Source organism: Dermacentor silvarum, chromosome 2, assembly GCF_013339745.2.
Source record: "Dermacentor silvarum isolate Dsil-2018 chromosome 2, BIME_Dsil_1.4, whole genome shotgun sequence".
Classification (NCBI taxonomy): domain Eukaryota; kingdom Metazoa; phylum Arthropoda; class Arachnida; order Ixodida; family Ixodidae; genus Dermacentor; species Dermacentor silvarum.
The window spans coordinates 40,272,326-40,295,278 of record NC_051155.1 but is presented as its reverse complement, the minus strand read 5'-3'; the positions used below and the strand labels follow the sequence as shown (position 1 = coordinate 40,295,278).

Below are 22,953 nucleotides of genomic sequence, written 5' to 3'. Positions count from 1 at the left end.
ACGTGGCACTATTGCTCAGGTGCATATAATCTTAATGTGAATGTCATCGAGGCATTTCGGAAGCACCACTCACACAGATAAAGCTACAGGCCTCCCACCTGCGGCGCGAGAGAGAGAAAGATCACCATCTCCAGTAGCAAGGGAGTTCATACTTGACTTTATCGAGAGTGTTTTAATTAAAGAGAATTGCCCGGTATTTGTAGTTCCCGATTCGCGACATTATTTGCGTTTTGGTTTGGTTCCCTTTATCCTTTTTAGTTTTCTTCATATTAGCGCATTCTTCCTTCTTATACAATGTTTGTACAGTTGGCTCACAAGATGACTTATATATGGAGTCGCAGCATTTGGATGACTTTGTATTGCCGAAGTAACTGTCTGTCACCCACAACTCGCAGGCACGCAGGTTCTCTGCAAGAAAAGTAACCAATGTATTATTTAGACTCCGAACTCAAGCGTCTCTGTACGGATTCCTACTTATTCATGATACAGAATGTGCTCGATAACACTCTTTAAACACTGGAAATGCTCGAAAACAGCTGGAACAATCGCGTTGGACTGACGGGGCGATTAGAGCGCTTGTTTAAGTGCAGTCTAGGCACATCCATGCGCGGCGGTGAGTGGCGATAACACAACTCAAATAACTCACAGGGCAATACTTATTTCTTAAGAAAAAACTTGCTTATTTCTTAAAATGAAATGAAAAAAAAAGAAAACTTTTCCACCCCTTAACCAAAAGGAAAAATAATTATTAAGAGTTCATCAGCATTCATAGGAAGGATTCATTCGAACTACATTCCTTACTACTACTCGGTGTGTGCTGCATTGCTGGGATGCTGGCATACTGTCGGCACTGCTTCATATCATAGTCCACCAAGTGGTCCAAAACAATTTTATTTGATACCAATCATGGAGATGCTCGAGGCGCGCTTTCGCCGCTGCAGTTATCGTCACTGGGGTTCTTTAACATGCACTACAACGCAGGCACACGGGCGTTCTTGCATTTCGCCTCCCTCCAAACGCGGCCGCCGCGTCCGAGATTCAATTTCGCAACCTCGTGTTCAGCAGCGCTACGCCTTAGCTAACTCAGACACCGCGATGGGTGACGCGCTGAGGGTTATATCTCCGGAGACGCGGACTGCATTGACGCAAAAGTAAACAATCGAAGTGGACGCATTCTCAATAGTCCGCACAAATGGCTCGGGGGCAGAGCCAGAACAGCGCTCTACTTTCCGTTTCTGGCATTAGCGTTGTGCGCATGCCTGTACAAGCACCCTGCGCTTCGCCAGGCGGCTGCCGCGTTGGCATGCGTTCAGCGCCGCCGTCAGCAGCTTCCGCTTTAACGGGTGAGACACTTTCCGGGTCACGCGCTTGTCCGCATAGATTTTCTAGGTGCTTGGCGTCGCCCTTGCACAAAATAAAGGCACACTTATTTGCGCAAATAATTGCAGTGTATTTTGCAGTATGTGCACAACTTCCTCCATAAAATAAGTAATGAGAACTGAAGGTAAATATTATCGGCTACAAGAAACCCGCCAACATGCTTTGCTGTCGATTATCAAGGAACAGTTCTTCTGTATTGAAAGAGTGAAGCCTTGCAACTAGCCTAAACATATTGTTACGACGCGAAAGAAACGGCATTTATTGAACAGGCCGCAGGTTGAGAGAGATAGAGAGAGTGATCATGGGAATGAAATTACGCTTGATTCTGCAACCCTTGAGGGGGCACGGCTAAGCGCCGTAAGGGGAGAAGGAATGGAAAGTAAAAATGGATAGAGAAAGACGAAGGTTGAAGGGTAATTGATTCCACTGTGCGCGACAGGTGGTAGTCTTCAGCAAAGGGGCCAGCGTTGTAGCAGGCGCTCATGAGGTGGCGATTCTTATTGAGTCCACAAACTCCCGCAGGCAACACAGCTCAGGGAGTCGAGGGCACACAGAAAACAGCAGGGCGAGCCTCAGACGGACAAAAAACGTCCTTTTTTTCTTTCTCGTTTTCTCCGCTGACACTTCTTCGGCTTCAACTCAGGCAGCTACATTTACTGTAATATTTCTCCCCTCCTAGACGAAGCCCGCCGGGCAAGTGAGTTAAGTTCTTGGAGCGAAGGGCTTCCGACGAGCGACGTGCAAAACCTCAGTCTTGGCGAAGCGCCTTCCAGTTGCGGTGAGCCGAGCCAGTCGATAATTTACTGCACTGAGGTGGTCAACAATAACGTATGGGCCAGTATAGTTGTCCACAAGTTTCTGACACAGTCCATGTTTGTGCACCGCATACCATAGCCAGACTAGATCCTGTGGAGAATAGGTGATATCCCGATGGTGCTTGTCGTACCTCGCATTTGACCGGGCTTGCGAAGCCAGAGTACGCATGCGGGCCAAGCGTCGAGCTTCTCCGGCGAGACACAGACTCGGCGATGGTGAGATCGTCGTGGGTGGAGAAAGAAAATATGGTGTTCAGTGTGTGACGCGGCGGACGAGCGTATAGGAGGAAAAGTTTCCTGTGGCTTATTCTTATTCTTTAGCTTGGTTCTCTCACGGTTACATCTTTATCGTTTAGCTTCGTACGTCTGAGTGTTTAGGTTTGGTTCTTGCCTCTCGTTAAATTATGGTTACATTAAAGACTAGACATTTTAAAGTGTAACGCATTTATTTTGAAACTCTTCATCTTGTTGTTTCTCAATTGCCACAAAGACCACCCGATGGTCGCAAAGGCGGGAGGATAAGGGGTTATCGTCCAGTGACTTGAACACGTTTCGGGTGCTATCCTCCTCTGAATCCACTCGCCTGGCCGCTTCGTACTTACGACGCTTCTTGAGGCTTGCTGCTCGTTGTTCACCGTCTCCTCGGCTCGCTGCCTCCTCTTGGTTTCGTTGCGACGACGAAGCCTGGCTTCTTTCAGTCTCTCCGACTCACTTTTCATATCTGCCGACGAATCCCACCGAGGCACCCCTTCTATATTTACGATGCAAAGCCGGCTCCTCCTCTGTTGTAACGCGGTTCCTCCTGTGTTGCAACTCGAGCAGACGATTCCAGAAGCCCGGCGAGCGGCGCTGCCAGCTGCGGCGGTTGCTGGCAGCCCCGCCGGCTCAGCTCGCGGTGCGGCCATCGGCCACAGTGAAACGGCGAGGTTGCGGTCAATGTAGCTCTCGCTATAAAAACCGGCTGCAGCCAGTAGTCTCGTTCTTTGCAGTGTTAAACGCGTAGGTAATGAAGGGCAAATGTCGTCGCAGTCTCTATGGTCCGATTTCACATACATGGTCACATGCGAGACATTCCCATGTGTTCACCAGTGTGCGGTTGGAACGCTCTGTCAGCCCATTTGTTTGCGGGCAATACGGTGTCGAGTGGCGAAAGCTGGAAGCGCACAATCGAAGAAGCTCTTCTACGACATCTGTAGTAAACTGGCGGCCGTGGCCGCTGATGATGACCCGAGGAGGGCCGTGACGGTGAAATGATCGAGTGCAGTAGAAATAAAAGAAACTTGTCTGGCCGTGGCAGATGGTAAACCAGCCGTCTCGCAGTACCGGGTCAGATGGCCGACCCACAAGATGATCCAACGGTTCCCGTTCAATGAGCGGGGGAAAAGGACCCGTGAGATCAGTTCCAACTTGCTCGAAAGGAGAGCTCAGATGCGTCAGTGGTTGTAGGAGTCCGGCTGGCGTCGTAGTTATGTGTTTGTGAGCCTGACACTGAGCGCAACTGGCCACATACATTTCAGTCGATCGACGCATTCCGGGCCAGTAAAACTGTTCTTGGGCACGATTAAATGTACGCGCTGCTCCTAGATGTCCGGAGGTAGGACCGTCGTGCATGGCCAGCAGAATAGTGGAGCGTAGTTTTTTTGGAACTACTAGAAGGAAGCGGGCACCAGTGGTTGCGAAATTCCTCTTGTAGAGGCGGCCATCACGAACACAATAGCCTCTGCTTGTTGTGGAGTAATCCGCAACATTGAAAAGTGGCTCTAAGCTAAAGTATTCTCGCTGCTCCTTCTAAAAGGTGTTTTTATCACGAAATGCAGGTGCCAAAGAAGCAATCAAATGGTCAAAGTTATCGGCATCAAAAAGTTTCGTGTTTAGCGGGATTCGCGAAAAGCAGTCAGCATCAGCGTGTCGGCGACCTCTCTTCTACGAAACTGTGAAGTTGTACTCCTGGAGACGTAAAGCCCAGCGTGCGTGTCTACCAGACGGATCACAATAATTGACAAGCCAGCACAACGAATAAAGATCTGTGACGATTGCGAATGGGTGTCCATACACGTACGAGCCGAAACGTTGCATAGCCAAAATCACCGCTAGGCATTCTTGCTCTGTAACAGTGAAATTGCGTTCAGGCTTAATTAACGTACACTTGCATAATCAATGACATGCTCGTTGCAGTCGCATCGCTGAACGAGGACTCCACCGACCCCCACGGCGCTCGCATCGGTGTGGATCTCTGTCGGTGCGATAGGGTCGAAATACTGAAGGATGGGACGCGTAGTCAGCAAGAACTCCACTCAAAAACGGCGACCTTATGCAGAAAACAAGTGAGGGGATGGGCGACATCAGAAAAAGCAGGTATAAATCGGCGGAAATAGGAGCAGACGGCTAGGGCAACTATGTAGCAATTTAACAGACCGGGACACGCTGCTTGCGTTGGAGTGAGCGGACGCGCGTCGTGTCGGCTCCAGTTTCAACGAATGTTTTTGCCTCGGAAATTACTCGATACCCACAAGGATTTGTTATCCACAGATTCAGCTTGTCACCAGGAATCACTCGACACCAAGTTCAAGGTGGGGGCTCGATTTTTTACAACTTTACGGCCGTTTTCAAGTCAGACACACCGGCGGGAGAGCTAGGCCTAACACCTGCCGGCCGCCGCCACCGCCGCCGCCGCCGCTGGCGGAGACCAAGGAACGGCAGTCGGCGCGTTCAATATGCCCGACTTAGTCACAAGAATGGAGGTCTCCGTGGATGGAGAACTCGTTTCCCGCGAAGAATTTGAAGAAAGTGCAGGATGGAGAACCGTAGGATCAAGGAAGTTAGCCCGCGAGTAACCGCTGGACCAGGGCGCGGAGCGCAAACGAGTCAATAGCAGCAAGAAACAACGTGAGGAACGCTTTCGACAAATAGCAAGATCAAGCCACATGCCTCAACTACCCCGAGGCGATTATAAGATCATCATTCGACCAAGAGGCGGCCTCCGAGTCGCCGACCTTGCGGCCGCCCGACGGGCGACCAGTATTTACCACGCCGCCGAAATTCCAAGAGAAGCCCAAGACGACGACACCATCTGTACAAATTTTCAACAGAACATCATCGTAGTGAGCACACCCATCGAAGCACATGCTGACAAATACCAGAAGATCTCACGCATCAAGATCGGCAACCAAGCGTTCGAGACCAGCGCCTACAAAGCAGCGCCCGACTGTACGTCAAAAGGAGTAATCCGCGGTATCCCGCTGGAAGACACTGCCCGGGATATCACAGCTAACGTCATTACGCCAAGGAATCCAACGGTCATCGCTGCAGAACATCTCAGTAACACAATGACGGTGATCGTCCTGTTCACCGGCCTCCGAGTACCAACGTACGTCCGCTACGGCGGAGCCCTGCTGCGGTGCTCCCTCTACCGCAAGCAGATAGACACGTGCTATCAGTGCGGTCGCCTGGGGCATCGCGCAGACCCGCAGGGTTCCGTTATCTCTCCGATGCTGTTTAACCTCGCCCTCCTAGGCATTTCGTCACAACTACAGACAAACCCGAACGACCGCCTGTGTTGCGGTTGCGGAGCAGCCAACCCTCCGCAATATCACTAATGCAAGTCAATTGCCTGCTCTTCGGCGGCAACCACCCGACGGCCGACAAGGCGTGCAGGGCACGCTACAAGACGCCATACCAAGTGAAACGCCGCCAATGGGAGCGGCAACAAGAAGAAGACTACCCGACAAAGCCAACGCTCGTCAATACAAACCTAGAGCCGCGGGACCCTCCTCCCTCCCAGAAACCCGGAGGAAGAGGCCGTTCGACGTCCCGCAACCGATCCGGCGGAAGACGCCCGTCAAGGTCCCGCACCCGATCCCCGTCCCGGTCAAGAACCCGGAGCCGCACGCCTGTACCTGCTGGACCCTTCAAGGTGAGCTGGGCAGGCACAGTCAAGGGGGCGCGCTCGGGGTCCGAGGAGGCCGCGTCCCAAGGGTAATGGAATAAGTGAGAGGCCGAAATAGCGCAGCTAAAACAGATGGTAGCTCATTGCAACCAGAAAATGACAGCTTTAGGCGAGGAAAACAGGGCCCTCAAAGTGGAATTATGCCGCTATAAACAAACAGAACAAGTTACACCCGTAGCATCACCACTCTTAGCTGTTACACCCACAGACCAAATGGAGGAAGGGACAACACCCCCACCACCCAAACGTAAAGCCGAAACCTAGGCCAATGAAGACAAACCCAAACGCGCAACAACCGAGACCAATGTCGTAACGGAATTTCAGCAATCCATAAAAGAATTAAACGAGTTGATGAGTAACTCATCCCGACTGATCTCAGCCCTTACTGAACGTGTATACAGTATAGCCAAACTTACTCAACAACAAAATGAACAACTGCAACAGCGACTTCTCGCAGTGGAGGCGTTCATTACTCCCTCGCCACCTAGCGGCCTGGAACCCATGGCAAGCGTGCAACAACCTACCTCGTCGCCCTTCAGCGTGATACAGCCGGCGACACTCGTCCACCCCCCCCCCCCCCGCACCTGATCATAGCGAGAAATCCTCCCTACACGCTTTGGCAATGGAATTGTAGAAGCTACGCAAACAAGAAAGCGAATTTACACCAATACCTTAGGCAAAAAGACAAACCCGATATCATGCAATTACAAGAGACGCATGGTCTCGCTAAATTGGCAGGCTATCGCTCGATCGGCTACGCCGAAGGGGAGATGGCCGCACTTACCGCATTAGTTAGGTGAAACATTACAGTCAAGCAACACGACACCAAAATTACCAATATAGACAATATCTTTATTGAACTGATTCCGCAACGCAAGACACACGAAAGTCTCTTCATACTCAACATATACAGCAACCCCAAACACAAGAAGCACAGATTTCTCACGCTCTTTAAACGCGCCCTCAACATCGCCGAAAGAAATCCCATCATAATCGGAGGGGACTTCAACGCGCCAGATACTGACTGGGCATACTCTGACGTGTTTTTCAAAGGCAGAGACCTGTGGTTCGACTCGCAGCAGGAGGGCTTAACTCTCATCACCAATCCTAGTACACCCACACGCGCGGGCACTAGCCACAGTAAAGACTCAACACCCGATCTAATGTTCACTAGAAACACATCCGCAGCAACCTGGCAGAACACATTAGAGGACCTAGGAAGCGACCAGTACATCACTGCGATACACGTTCAGGGCGGCCCACGTAAACCCACGGGAAAACAGCTCAAGCTAGTGGATTGGACTGAGTTCCGCAAATCACGCGAGAACAAGGTCCAACCCATCGACGACATAGAACACTGAACTGACACCCTTAAACACGGTGTTAACAACGCCACACACATTGTACCTCCTGAGGCATACCTCGAAGAGATCGATAGCCGGCTCCTCCACATGTGGGAGGCAAAGCAATCGCTCAAAAAGAGGTGGGAGACACAGAAACACAACAGAAACCTCAGGAAACGCATAGCGCTCCTCAATAAGGAGATAGAGATGTATGCAACACAGCTGTGCCGACAACATTGGGACGAAACCTGCAATGCAATGGACGGGCAATTAAGTTTAGGTAAAACGTGCCGTTTTCTCAGATTCCTACTAGATCCAGAAGACAACAAATCTGCCCACCGACAAACCATCAACAAACTCATACACGCGTACGAGGGCACAGAGGAGGAATTCCTTAGGGAGGTAGAACTCAAATACATCTCTCAATTTCCTCCTCAGCAGCACCAAGACTACGCAGGTCAGGCCAACACCACCCTAGACGAGGAATTCACCGAGGCGGATATCCGCGGCGCCCTGCACAAACATAACTCTAAATCTGCCCCAGGTCCCGACATCATTACCTTCAAGACACTACGTAATCTTGACGACGCGTAAATCACGCAACTCACAGAATACTCACCAATGCTGGACCATCGGCAGCTTGCCCCCGCAGTGGAAAAAGGCCCAGGTGATCATCATTCCTAAACCAGGCAAACCACTAAATACTCACAATCTTAGACCCTTCTCCTTAATGTCGTGCATGGGCATATTGATGGAGCACATGTTCCTGGATAGACTAACAAATTACCTAGAGGACAATGACCTATTTCTACACACTACGATCGGCTTCCGCAGGCATCTCTCGACCCAGGATGCCATGCTGCAGCTGAAACACCACATCATAGACAGCACAGGCCGCTCCACTAAGGCCATTCTCGGCCTAGATCTTCAGAAGGCCTTTGATAACGTCGCACACAGCAACATCCTAAATCAGATCAACACCCTAAACTTGGGCCTTCGCACGTACAATAATATCAGAGCCTTTCTAACGGACAGGACAGCCACCATCACCGTAGGAGCGCTCACATCGTCCGGGATAACCATGGGAAACGTGGGCATCCCGCAGGGTTCCGTGATCTCTCCGATGCTGTTTAAACTCGCCCTCCTAGGCCTTCCGTCACAACAACAGACAATCCCCGGACTCCATCAAACTGTTTATGCCGACAATATCACCCTCTGGGCATGCGAGGGCAGTGATGGATCCAAAGAACAAATATTACAGGAGGCGATTGACACAGTAGAACGGTATCTGCAAGGGACAGAACTATCCTGTTCGGCGGAGAAATACGAGCTACTGCTATATCGCTCCACACTCAAGGGCCGACCACCCAAACATCACCAAGCACAGACACACGCCGATATAACACTCACGACAAGCGACGGTCGCATCATACCAACCGTGGATAAAATTAAAGTGTTAGGACTGATCATCGAGAGTAAGGGCACAAACGGCGAGACAGTTCGCCACATTGACGCAAAAGTATCGAACACGATGCGCCTTGTTAAACGCATCACCAATAAACACAAAGGCATGAAAGAGGCTAGCAACCTCCGCCTCATCCAATCATTCGTACTCAGCCAGATCACGTATGCGGCAGCCTATCACCGATGGTTCGTCGCAGAAAAGGGAGAACTCAACGGCCTCAGTAGCCAAATACATAAACAAGCACTAGGATTGCCGCAACACGCCAGCACAGACCTCCTCCTTAAACTGGGATTATACAATACCCTCGAGGAGCTTATCGAGGCACTACAAATATCACAATACGAGCGATTGGCCAAGACTAAGCCAGGCCGCCAGATGCTCGAGAATCTCGGCGTCTCTTACCACACCCAACACGGCGACAAACATGACATACCACGCGATATCCGAACTAAACTCACAGTTCCACCGATACCCAAGAACATGCACCCCGAAAACAACGAAGGCAGACGCGTCAGTAGAGCCAAAGTCATGACTAAGATTTTTGGTCAACGAGGAAGCGGTCTTTGTCGATGCAGCACGCTATCGGGACCGTCACCGCTTCGTAGCTGCGGTCGTAGACCACACACACCAATGCAAAGCAAGCGCATAAATCGCCACAACAGCTGTAGAAACAGCGGAGGAAGTGGCTATCGCGCTCGCGATAGCTCACACCAATGCCTCGTATATCATCAGCGACTCTCAAACAGCCGTGCGAAACTACACCAATGGCAGAATCTCCCCGGAGGCATTGCGGATCCTTAATACAGGCAAAACTTATGAGGCAGACAAATACGTACAAATCCTCTGGATCCCAGCCCCCACACCTCTAGATCAACCGGAGCTTAGTCCAAACAAGGTGGCCCACAAGGTGATTCGAGGTCTCACGTTCCGAGCTGCGTTCGAAGAAGCAGCCACCCAAGCGGACACCTCCGCGGTGGTGTGGGAATGGGACGATCGGCTCCCTAAATCCTGTGACAATACCCAACATTATCGAATGCAAAGGCGGGAGTATCCACCGCCTCACCCCAAGCTCAATCGGGCCCAGTCTGTTCAATGGCGGCAGCTACAAACACGAATATACACGAACCCTGTCATCATGAACCATATATACCCCGAAATATATACAACCAATCTATGCCAGTATTGTACCACCAGAGCCACACTAGATCACGTGCTATGGGCATGTCCAGCATTAATCAGCAATACTGGGGTCGCGGCCTCCAATTAGGGCCTTCGGGCTCGTTGGGGGACTGCGCTGCTGAGTTCAGGCCTGGACCAGCAACTGTGGGCTATCCAGCAGGCCGAGGAAGCTGCCGGGAGACACGGTCTCTCCGCTGGCTCCTAGGTGGCAACCCAGCCCAGCAATCGGCCGGAAATCAATAAAGTTCTTCTCTCTCTTTAACAGACCGAGAGGACTTAAACGCTTCAACAGCTGCTGTATTTTGTGGGTCAGGCCTGATACTATCCTTGTCTATAAGAAGGCCAAGCACCAATGTCTGCCCCTCACCGAAGTGACATTTCTTAGAATTGAGTACTAGGCCGGCGCTAAGTGATCTGCTAAGTGATCTGACCTTCCCACGGTCCATGGGCATCTCCCGTCATCCTCGTTACGAAGAAACACGCTTCCGTACGGTTCCGTGTGGACTATCGGCGCCTCAAAAAGATCACTCGTAATGACGTTTGCCCGCTTCCATGAATCGACGACGCTGTTGACAGCCTACAAGGAGCAGAATTTTTTTCATCTCTCGATCTGCGCTTAGGGTATTGGCAAGTACCAATGGCAGATGACGATCGACCGAAGAACGCATTTGTCACGCCCGACGGCTTATACAAATTTAACTTCATGCCGATTGGACATTATAATGCGCCGGCAGCTTTTTAATGCATGATGGATACCGTTCTGCGTGGCTTGAAATAGCACACGTGCTTGTGCTACCTTGATGACGTCGTTGTTTTTGCTACGGACTTCTCCACGCACCTTCAACGCCTCCTGCGTGCTTCGACGAGCTTTAAAAACGTCTGCCTACAACTAAATTTAAAGAAGTGCTGATTTGCAGCGCGGCAGCTAACGATACTGGGTTACGTCGCTTCCAAGTATGTAATTCTTCTTTCTTCTTCTTTCTGGGGTTTTACGTGCCAAAACCAGTTATGATTATGAGGGACGCCGTAGTGGAGGGCTCCGGATTAATTTTGACTACCTGGGGTTCTTTAACGAGCACTACAACGCAAGCAGACGGGCGTTTGTATTTCGCTTCCATCAAAATTCGGCCGCCGCGGCCGGGATTCGATCCCGCGACCTCATGCTCAGCAGCGCAATGCCTTACCTGACTGAGGTGTCCCGCACCCACAGTCCTTTCATGAGGGTTTCTCTTGTGTTATTGGGGTCGAGTCCATGAATGACACCCCTGATGGTTTTCGGTGAGAATGGGACGTACGGTCTCACCGGGTGGGCTTGGTTGGCCAGCTTCAGGTGGGTAAGTTGGGAGATCTCGTCAGCAGTTTCCTCGTGCGGGGTGCTGACTATCAGGATTTTTGAGCCCTTGTTGGGGCGCACGACGTATTTCCCCTCCCCATGGGCGGGGGTCTGGCAGGACATGACCATTTCTGCCCAGATAGCGTGGTTGGGGTATTGCTTGAGGGCTAGGCCTCTTGTCAGGCAGGGCCGCACAGCCAGAGTCCGACTCGAAACCGGTTTAGCGTCTGGGCTCAGCAGCGGCGGGCCAGAAAGCGCAGGAGTATCTACACGCAGGCGGCGGCGAACCCGTCGGGCCGTTTGGCAGGAGGCGACCAAGCCAGCCGGAGGTGCGATAGCAACCGGCGTTGGCGGAGAAGGACGACTCGCAGCATATCGGGGTGGAGAAGGAGCCCACCCGCAACTATAGATGCGAAGTGTGGAAAAAAACGGGTGTATTCCGAAAAAAAAACCTGTTTTCTTCGTTTTTTTGTTTTTTTTTTGGGCGCAGTTGGGAAAATTGGCCAAAATTTCCGCGGGGAAAAACGTACAGAAATCAAACTTACACAGCATCCAGCGTTGAACGTGAAAGCAAAACGCAAAACGCGAAACCAAAACGTCCACATGATACCGAAGCACCAAACGAAGGCTCACCACTCGCCATCGATATCACATAATGTCAGCTCCAGCGTCAGCGTGGCTTCGTCATTCGGGTGCGGTTTCTCATGTTTTGGTGCCCGTTATTGTTCAATTTTGACTTTCCCTCGTGCACTTGTGCAACCTGTGGCGGAAGTCCGCATATGAGAAGCCGTGTGGCAGCAGATTCTGCTATGGTACGGCTAATTTCCGACGTGTGGATGTATTTGGCGGTCGAGGAGACCTTCACTGTCGGGGAGACATCTTGATCAATGTTTCTATAGTCGAAGCCACAACAAAATAGGCACAGGAGAGACATTTCAGTGTTCTCTGTTCTAACTGGTGTAACAATTCTAAGCCGCACCCGTTCACAGAGAATTGAACCCGTTCGCGGTGATGCTTCTGGCTTGTCTTCGATTTGTTAAACCCTGCATTCCTTTGTGAAAAGGCAGAAAGCATTTCACTTCTGTTATTTACATAACGAGAGTTATGGCTTTTGACAGTTGGCAGTAAACTATGGACCGTATGCTAAAGAAAATTTGTTCTTTTCCATTTTTTCCATAATTTCGGGAAAATGACGTGAAAAAAAAACTGTTTTTCTACCGATTGCGCAAAACTTCCGAAAATTTTGCATCTCTATCCGCAACACGCCTGCTCCGGTCGGCTGTCGCGGAGCGAGTCCCATTCGCACATAAGTCGCGTTTGCTCTCTGCCGTGCATTCGCTCCCCGTGAAAGCGCGCATCCCTCGCCCTTGCACGCTTTGACTCGCACATACAGCATGCGGCCAATGAGCGTTTTTTTTTTCTATAACCGGACGCGACCATCGAAGTGTCAGCCTTTAACATCTTCGCTGTATTAACACAGGCACAACGCCTGACAATGCATTGAAAACGTAATCGGTTTGATAAGTATCCATGTACTAACTGCGATTAGTGTGAAGAAGAATGTTTCTTCAAATTACAGGAAAAAGCGTCATAATTTGTGAATGACGCAATGCTATCCGAAAGGCTGTTCCAGAGATGGATAGCGCGAGGCAGTGGTGAAAAGGTAAACGCTTGCGTCACGGCCATATACGTGAGCATAGATGAAATTATTGTGCAATCTGCGCGATGTGAAGACGTGGTGTTTCAAGCATGGTAATAATATTCCGTCAGAGTGAATGAATTTATGGAATAATGACAGCAATGCAATATCCCGGCGAGCACTCAACGACTGCAACGATATTTCGGCTTTGATCTGCGTTATGCTAGACTGGGAACTGTAATTATCAGTAATGAAACGACTTAATGCCCTATTCTGAATTATTTCTAATGCGTCAATTTGGCATTTGTGATGCGGTGACCAAATGGTAGACGCGTACTCAAGCTGGGGTCGCACGAATATTAAATAAGCCAGTTTACGCAAGGCAGCTGGAACACTACGCAAGTTCCGGCACAAGAACCCCAATGATTTGGATGTATTTGCGGAGACACGCGTAATGTGCTCAGACCATGTTAGGTTAGATGTAAGGTGCACGCCAAGGTAATCATATTGTGCAGTGGGGATATAGTACTATTGTTAATGAGGTATATAAACTGCAAATTAACAGGTTTACGGGCGAAAGGCATTGTTTTTTCCTTTGACACGTTTAGTGTCATGAGCGATCTATTACAACACTGGTTCACGATATCTATGTCTCGTTGGAGCGCTATATGATCATCACTGTTGTTTATTAGGCAATAGATTATGCAACAATCGGCGAATATTCGTATGCAAGACGATATGTGGTTAGGCAGATCATTTATAGAGATTAAATACAACAGAGGCCCAAGGACGCTTCTTGCGAACACCAGAGGTAACGTTAGCTTTGGGAAATCGAAGTCATTAACAGATGTAAATTGCTCTCGAATAGATAAAAAGTTACGTAGCCATGACAATGTACAGGAGTCCAATTTTAAAGCAGAAAGTTTCTATATGACGCGGCAATGTGCAACACTATCAAAAGCCTTGGAAAAGTCAAGAGATAAGCGGTCGGTCTGTAAGTAGTGATTCGTGTTAAGGTGGATATCGGTTATAAATTCGAGTAACTCTGTCTCGCACGAAAAGGCTTTCCTGAAACCGTGTTGATTGCGGAAGAAAAAGAAAAAAAGATTCGAGATGTCTATAAATATGCGAAGCAATTTGGTGTTCGATTATTTTGCACCAAATGCAGGTAAGCAAGATGGGCCTGTAATTTTTACATGAGGTTTTACTTCCATTTTTGTAAATCGGTACAACTTTTGCGATCTTCAAATCGAAGGGAAGCATACCAGACATTAAGGAATGCCTGAATATGTGGAACAGGATGACGCTTGAAACAGAAGTGGTATTTTCAGTATCTTAGAATTTATTGCATCAATGCCACAAGAAGAAGACACTTTAAGGTTGTTTATAAGCGAAGCGATGCCCTCTACCGTGATGTTTATCGGAGCCATGTGATCGTAGTCGAAATCATGTACAAAAGATACATTTGAGCTATCCTCACTTGTGAATACAGACGTGAAAAAGCAATTTAAAAGCGTTGAACACTCACTCTGACAAAAAGCGATTGCATTATCATTCTTTAACAGAATGCCGTTACTCTCTTTGCTAGGATTTATTGTTTTCCAAAACTTTGTTGGATTGTTCCTGAGTAATTGTGGAAGGTCGTCGTTTAAGTACTTATCCTTTCCTGTGCGTAGCGGCAATACAATATCATTTAAGGTAGGCTTTGTATTCAGTCCACGATGAAGGCGTTCTGACGCGCCTGGCGTACTTGTAAAGCCGCGTTTTTTTATCCTTCATGCGCTTAAGGGTTTTTTAACCATGGATACGATATATTATTACTGATTTTAATACGGAAGATGCACATGTTAATTAACGTGTACATTTTTTCCTTGAACATCGACCAATTTTCTTCAACTGATCGGTCGTAAAATGACGGTAGCATCTCATGCTTCCAAAGTGGTGATGACAATGTAATTGCCTTCATTATAATCGCGAATTAGTTTCGGGGACAAATAAATACAGGAGAAGGTACATTTAACGTCAGTTGAAGCAAATTACGATCACTAAAACCGTCTAAATGTTCTATGTGAACTACTGTTTCAGGATTGTCTGTAAGAATTAGCTGTAGTATGTTAGAGCTACGGGTTGGCTGCGATACAGTCTGGGGGAGGTTATATTCGAGGGTCAAGTTAATGAATTCAGTCGACATGTTGCATGATGATGAAAGCCTTTCCCAGTGAATTAGTGGAAAGTTGAAGTCACGAAACAGATAGGTAATGTCAGCGGAAAAGAGCTCAGATATCTTGTCTATACTAATGCACAACTGATCAGTAAAAGGACTGTTGGAATCTAGTGGACGGTAACAGCAACCAATCAGTATCTTGATAAAGAATACCATGTAGGTTACTAAGAGAACTTCAATATCGGAATTAGTATTCACAGGGACTGACGGAAGACTTTTCTTTTATGCCTAACAATCACACCTCCTCCTCCTGCAACTGCGATCACACCTACATGTATTGTAGATACTTGTTAAGGCAATAATTTCATTCTGAGATACTGCGGGATACAGCCAAATCTCAGCGAAAGCGATAACATCGGATTCAGCATCATCGAGATAACTTGAAGTAAAATCGCGCTTCGACATCAGGCTACGTGTGTTAGCAAATGACACTGATAAAGAAGGAACATTACGAACTGGCTTTGCTGCGTCGTTCCTATCACAGGCACGCCGAAGAAGCCTGACAGCTGGCCCGCCTGCGCGTGAAGAACCAGCAGAGGGCTGACAGCCGGCACTACAATCCTCGGCGACACTACGTGGAGTACCAGCCCGGCGACCGTTTTTGGGTTTGGACCGCCCACGATGACTCCGCGAGAAACATTTGCGATGCTATTTCAGACTCTACAAGATTGTGCGACGTATTGGCCAAATAAAAAGCTAATTTTGTCATTCACAGTTTTGCTGCTGTTTTCTTCCCTGTCACTACTACTTGACGTGCATTGAGCGCTTCATGGCATGTGGAACAAGATGCCTCGACTAGTTCAGCATGCCAACAGCACGTGGGATTTCAACTTTAACATTACCAAAACACGGTCACCACAATAGGGTTCTTGTGAAAATTGCTACTGCAGATACTTCGATTGCAGGCATAACCCTGCACTAAACAATGTAGCTGGCAATGCTTCTACTAGAGAGCGCTTTCCTCGACCCTGGTATTCGTAATATCCTCTACCTCGCCATTATTAGGCGCTGATATTTCTTGTAGTTGGTGCTGGTGGGATACTATAAAAAAGTTGTCGCAGTTTCACCTGAAAGGCGAAGCATCAATTGCGATAGCAAATTTGGAGAGAGCTATACGGAGTAATGATATTAGCTTTATCAGCTGTATAAACTTGGACATGCAGCAGAACCGGCAACGCGCAGAACTGTTGTCGACGCCGTCGGCGTTTTGCCCGCGTTCGCTCAAAATGCCTGCGGCGTTGGTGACTGTTGCCGGAGCCTCTGATATAAATAGGCACTTGGTGCCGCAGCTAAACGTCGCCTCCCTTCCCCCCCCCCCCCCACGCGACCTTTCGTGCGTGAGAAGAAGGCGCGTTTGCTCTACATATATGGTGATTGTAAAGGAGGAAAGAGACGCCTACTTCTGCAGCCCTTAAGGAAGCACGGCGCAGAACGCGCGTTTGTTCTCCGCCGTGCGTTCACTCCCCGTGAAAGAGCGCGTCCCTCGCGCCCTTTCACTCGCACATACAGCGTTCGGCGGCGCGCGGCGACGATTTCATCTCCATTGACGTCATACGGAACCTCACGGCGACGGCGACGGCGACGGCAACGGCGACGGCGACGCCGACGGCAGAAATCTGCTTTTGAGTGTCCATATAATTGCTATCGCAATAAGAATATGGTAGGCTGTGCAGTGCAGAGCCACAAAACGCGGTAGTCGGGCAGTATGGCGGCCGGTACTTTTGGTGCCTCAGTGCCTCAGTGCCCAAGTGCTCAGAGTATTGAGTTTTAATGTAAGAGTCCTGTATTACCGACTACGTCAACTACGTACCCTTGTCAAAACGTATGCTTAGGTTATGAAAACAAAGCTCTTCCAGTTTAGGCTTTGCGATCTACGCACGCTTGAAATTCCTGAAGTGTGCTCCATTTCGGAACCTCGGGGAGCCGCACATCTTCCAGACTTCAATAATGCTTTTATTGATAACTTATGAAAATATTTTCACATGAGCTTCCAGCGATTTAGTTCGTTCTGAGGGGTCAATTGCATAGTCCTACTGTATCCTTTAACAGCGTTTACTTTTTGTTAATTGGAAGCACTCCTACAGTGTAGTTTTTAACTCGTATTTGTCCATTGGCATGCTTTTGGCACTGCCAGCATTTTACTAAAGCTTGGACATTTTCATTCGTGTTTTTATGTGATGAGGGTAATGAAGTGCAAAATAGGGTTCTTGTGAAAATTGCTACTGCAGATACTTCGATTGCAGGCATAACCCTGCACTAAACAATGTAGCTGGCAATGCTTCTACTAGAGAGCGCCCATGGAGTGCAAAATAAGAGCGCATGTTTTTCGCAAACAAATTACTCTCAGCACGTCACAGCCAGTACCAAATAATATATCCTCCTCCTTTGTTAACCAATATATAAGCACACTCAGCTATATGTCGTGGGTTCATTTTGAAAATTCAGCCAGGTTTTGCGTACAAATATCTGCGGTAGCTAAAACTGCAATAAAACTAAAAAACTTGACCCTTTACAACTTACAGTACAAAGTATGCTTACCGCTGCTGAGGTAGACCACCTTTGCTACCAGGCAGTCTTCTTCAGAATGCAGTACAAGATAAGTCAAGGTTTGGCCAGCTATAAATTTGCAAACAGAGTGTTCGTTAACGTAAACACAATGTGTGTTGATACGGATTTTGTACGAAATACAGAAATATTATTTACGTACATGAAGAAAGTGCTGTGAAGTAATTCAGCTTATTGGTACCTGTACCCCATGCACTAGCAGTGAAGCGCTTGGGAAAGGTGATCCTGAAAGAATAAAACGCAGCAGAACTTTAGCAGATGTAGCTTCCTCTCGGCTTGCATTTATGAACACGGGTGGGCAAATGCAGTCATTTTCCTTTCCCACCCTCACCTTCAACACTCAGAAACTCGTGCTCACCTCACGCTTGCCTTGGAAATGTTGCTTTACTATTCTCACCTTCATATTCAATGTTCAATTTCGCTTCCACCTCACTCACCCTAACAAGCCAATAGGTTTGCGCACGTTGCCCAGGTTTTTTTTTTTTTGTTTTTCAGTATTCATTTTACTGATCCCTCGAGTGAAACGCACATGCGCAAATTGATATCGGTGTACTATAAATATATAAGGTGTATTATAATTGATGTAATTTGTACGCTAGGCTTAACGTACAAGTTATCCGCAGTAGCTCGTACTAATAAAATGAAAGAAAATTAGAATGTGTGTCTTGTTGATTGCACGATGACACTCAGAATTTTACACAAACACTCCTAATGCTTCGGTCCATATTCAGGTACACAGTATTTTCCAACTTTCAGAGATGTTATTGTTATTTGCATCAAGGGTATAAAATACAATAGCCGGCCGCAACCTTCCCAATATAGGAGTGCATTGGGAAAAATTGATTTGCAATAGTGTCTTCACTAACCCCTGAACGTTAAACTATGCGAAATCGTCGTAATGGCTCGCCGATGCTGCTGCGTTTTCTTGTTTGCACAGGTAAATCGTATTTTGCAACGAGGAAGGTGATGCTAGAAGGTGATGTAAGAAAATCTTAATTTAGTGTACCAATAGAGGCAAAGGAACAACCGAAATCAATTGCGAGACTTAGTTGAATAATCTGGCGGGTAGAAACAAAATATTAGTAGTTATGCACGAAGTAAATGCAAGAAAATAATGAAATGTGTTACGGATATTCTTACTCCGAGAAATGATGGCACGAACATTGGGACTCAAGAAGCTTTTTCTGGCGATGTGTAGGTGGAGGCTTTTGGATTCTTTTATTTGCATTTATTTTACAGTAGTAAAAGAAGAAAGCACAATTTACCGGGATCTCTTACAAAACTCACTTCTGTATATCAAGAGCATGTTAGTGTAACTAAATGACAAGGAATGCCAGTGAGCATGTTAATTCACCATAATTTCTAGGAAGTGTATTAAAATAGAATTGCAGTGACATACAACTTTTCCTGACTTATCTTACCAAGTAGTCGACGATGTGTTATAGTAGGTTAGCGTTTGTTGGATCTCATGTGTCTTTCCATCCGTATTTGTTGTTATTGCAGAAACACATCTGGTAAGGTCACGCTTTTGAGGGTCGGTGTTGAAGTTTCTTTCGGTCAAGTACATTGTAGCTGTTTTGGCCATAAACTGGAAAGAGTGAGGCAATAAATGAATGCAGATGTCTGGCGAACCATGGCATACATATTTTATGTTATTTCAACTCCAAACTACATTTTTCATACGGTTAGGAATAGGGATACCCAATAAGGGTGTATCCACATAAGATATAAAATACACATATTCAAATTTTCAGGCAAGCGCGACAATTAGTTTTATATATGGCCAAAATCCCAATGTTAGCTGCATACGCTGTAGGTTTTATGGTCTCCTGGTCTGGCACTAAGAATACTGCGATGGCTTTGCACGCTGCTACTTGCCTTACTAGTGCTTCTAATCATAGTTAGTCAAAGCCCGAGGTCGTGGGATCAAATCCCGGCAGTGTTGGTCGCATTTCGGTGAGGTCGAAATGAAGAAATACCCGTGTACCGTGCATTGCATATGCGTTAAAGAGCACCAGGTGGTCTAATTATTCTGGAGTTCCACACTATAGCATTCCTCATAATCATAGATTGGTTTTGACACGTGAAACATCGGAATTTAATTTTAATCACAGTTGGACCAATGGTGATTACAACGCCCAATCTTGTCGTACCACCTAGTTATTGATTCCGGAGCTTTTAGTTCACCGCTTACAGTTATACTGCTATTGCATTACCAAATTCAAGGGGTCAACAGATCGAACCACAGTGTTCGATAAATACTCTTTGGACCAGCATAAAGTGCCTCAGACAGCCTTAACGACGTTTCGATACGTGGAGTTATGTTTGTCGAAGACGGCCTTTTCATCTTTGATGTGTTAGTTTTAAATGGTTAGTAGGGTGGCATCAGGTGGTGTCGCTGGCCACACGACGTCATCATATTCTAATATAACCGCTCAATATGATGAATTAAATATGGTATAGTCTATACAATGTTAGTATTTCAAAAAATGTACGTAACCGTCAGTAGGAATGTATACTCCTGATAATACCTTTGTTTGCATGTCAATCAATCAATCATTTGGTTGCTAGAAAACTTGCTTTAGTTTTAATTGATTGATCGGTCTATTTATTGATTGATTGCACGCATGCAGACACGTCATGCGTGAGTGTCTCATTGTGCTACTATCATATATAGTGTTTCGTGCTTTGTTTTTTTGTGCTTGCGGTTTTTATTCTTGATTCTGTGTTTATTTTTGCCAGTGGTCTTCGCGACACTGTGCTGGTATGGTTCGAGCGTTCCGTTAGTAAAAACATTATGTGTAGTTGTTTTTAAAGGCTATAACCTTTGGTTCTTTATGGGGAAGTTGTTTATCATTTCGTTTATCGTATATGTGACTTTCCAAAACGTCGAAGAGAAGCGAGTCATTTGATAATGATCTCCTGGGGAGGTTTGGTTCACTCGAGTTTTACTAATTTTGGGCTTTTAACTCGAAAGTTGTTATCACGAGTTTCACGACTGATTTCCGGCAACGGATTTAACGGCAGTGATAGTCGCAATCTAGGAGCGGTGAAGCAAAGCACTGCATTGTGATACGCGCGCCGACAGGGAGCGCTTCGGTAGTCACAGCACAGCGGAGGGTCCAACGCGTTCTAGCCATAGAATACGCAACCAAGTATAGCCTCGTGCATAGTTTCATACAATAATTATACAATTATAACCCATACAACAAAAGTCCCGTCTGCTCTCTATATATGGAAAGGAGGAAAGAGACGCTTAATTCTGCAGCCGTTCAAGGAGCACGGCCTGATACGTGCCGCCTATGCCTGCCGGTTTTGCTTCGCCCAGCCATGGCGTCTCCACTCTATCCCTTCTTTCGCTCCCACTTACCCCTCCCCGTTGGCGCTGAGCCGTGCTCCCTCAAGGGCTGCAGAAGATAGCGCCAACCTTTCCCTTTCCCTCAAGAACCACTTACCAGCACGGCGCAGAACACGCGTTTGCTCTCCGACGTGCGTTCGCTGCCCGTGAATGCGCGCGTCCCTCGCGCCCTTTCACTCGCACATACAGCGTCCGGAGGGCGGCGACGATTTCATCGCCGTTGACTTCATACAGAGCCTCACAGCGACGGCGACGGCTACGACGACGCCGACAGCAGAAATCTACTTTGGAGTGTCCCTATAATTGCTATCGCAATAAAAAGCTGACAAATCCCACGCCTTGTTGGAATCGATGTTATGCGAAGGAGTGTGCGGGGAGCCTACCAAGTTAATGAAACGACCATGAAAGCACCAAGACGTAGGCGGCTTTTTCATGACCTACATGACACGCATGTCATGACATTCACATCATGAGCCCTCAGGAGTCTCTTTAGCAATGCCTAGGAGACGAAAGAATATAGCCATGCTAATGACTATGACTTCAACCATTGACCTTTAGACTTTTCCTTCACTTAGTACCACATCCGAACCCACTCCATTGGTTTTTGAGTGTTAATCTTTTTTCGCTGTGTCATTGTCATTTTTGCTGAGTCATGCTCATGACTATGACTTCTACCATTATTTTGTAGTGTTTCCTTTACTTAGTGCCCACGTCCGAACTTATTTCAGTGGTTTTTGAGTGTTAATCATTTTTTTGCTGAGGTATTGTCTTTTTTGCTGAGTCATGCTGATGACGCTGACTTCTACCATTGTCCTTTGTGCCTCCTTCACTTAGTACCCACGTCAGAACCCATTTGAGTGGTTTTTGAGTGGTAATTTTTTGTTGAGTCATTGTCATTTTTTGCTGAGTCGTGCTCATGGCTATGGATTCTATCACCATCCTTTAGCGTTTCCTTGACTTACTACCCATGTCCGAACCCATTTCAGTGCTTTTTGAGTGTTAATCTTTTTTGCTGAGTCATACTCATGACTATGACTTCTACCATCATATTTAGTGTTTCCTTCACTTAGTACCCACATCAGAACATATTTGAGTGATTTTTTAGTTTTCTTTTTTCTTTTGCCGACTCATTGTCATTTTTGCTGAGTCATACTCATGACTCTGACTTCTACCATCATCTTTTAGTGTTGCCTTCACTTAGTACCCACGTCCGAACCCATTTGAGTGGTTCTTGAGTGTTAATGTTTTTTCGCTAGGTCATTGTCATTTTAGGCGGCTGTTTTATGACCTACCTGACATGCATGTCGTGACCTATCATTTATGTTCGTAATACACTGTTGTCATACTATGCCAATTTTGTACCTACCAAGTTAACGATACGACGATGAGCGCACCAAACGTAGGCGGCTAGAAAGATAGATGCTTTCAAAGTGGCAAATGTTCGCCAAGAAATGCTTCGGATTTAAAAACGTTAATAACGTCCGACGGCAGAATTCGAACACAGGAATTCTGGAAGAGAAGATAGATGTTGAAACCACTACGCCACGGTCGCATGGAACGACACGCGACATAAAACGCCCTTATAAACTTATCGTGGGCAAGCCAGTGCCACCTTTTTGGAGGTGAAGCTCCTTAGGGTCGAGCCTTGTCCCTCGTCGCGCCATCGTAGCCACGCTAGTACTCGCCGCTCCCGCTAGAGGCGCAGC

The 22,953-nt window shown here is 47.4% G+C and overlaps 1 protein-coding gene across 1 annotated transcript in view; it reads right to left on the bottom strand.

The window, feature by feature from the left end:
• Positions 1 to 172: 172 nt before the first annotated feature.
• The window catches only part of LOC119441421 (uncharacterized), a 52,691-nt gene continuing 29,910 nt past the window's right edge, over positions 173 to 22,953 (bottom strand). The window contains exons 2-5 of the mRNA XM_037706044.2: positions 19,311 to 19,477; positions 18,032 to 18,114; positions 17,863 to 17,940; positions 173 to 408 (exon numbers count right to left, since the gene is read on the bottom strand). Coding sequence (XP_037561972.1) covers positions 173 to 408; positions 17,863 to 17,940; positions 18,032 to 18,114; positions 19,311 to 19,477 — 564 coding nt within the window. The remainder of the gene's footprint in view (positions 409 to 17,862; positions 17,941 to 18,031; positions 18,115 to 19,310; positions 19,478 to 22,953) is intronic.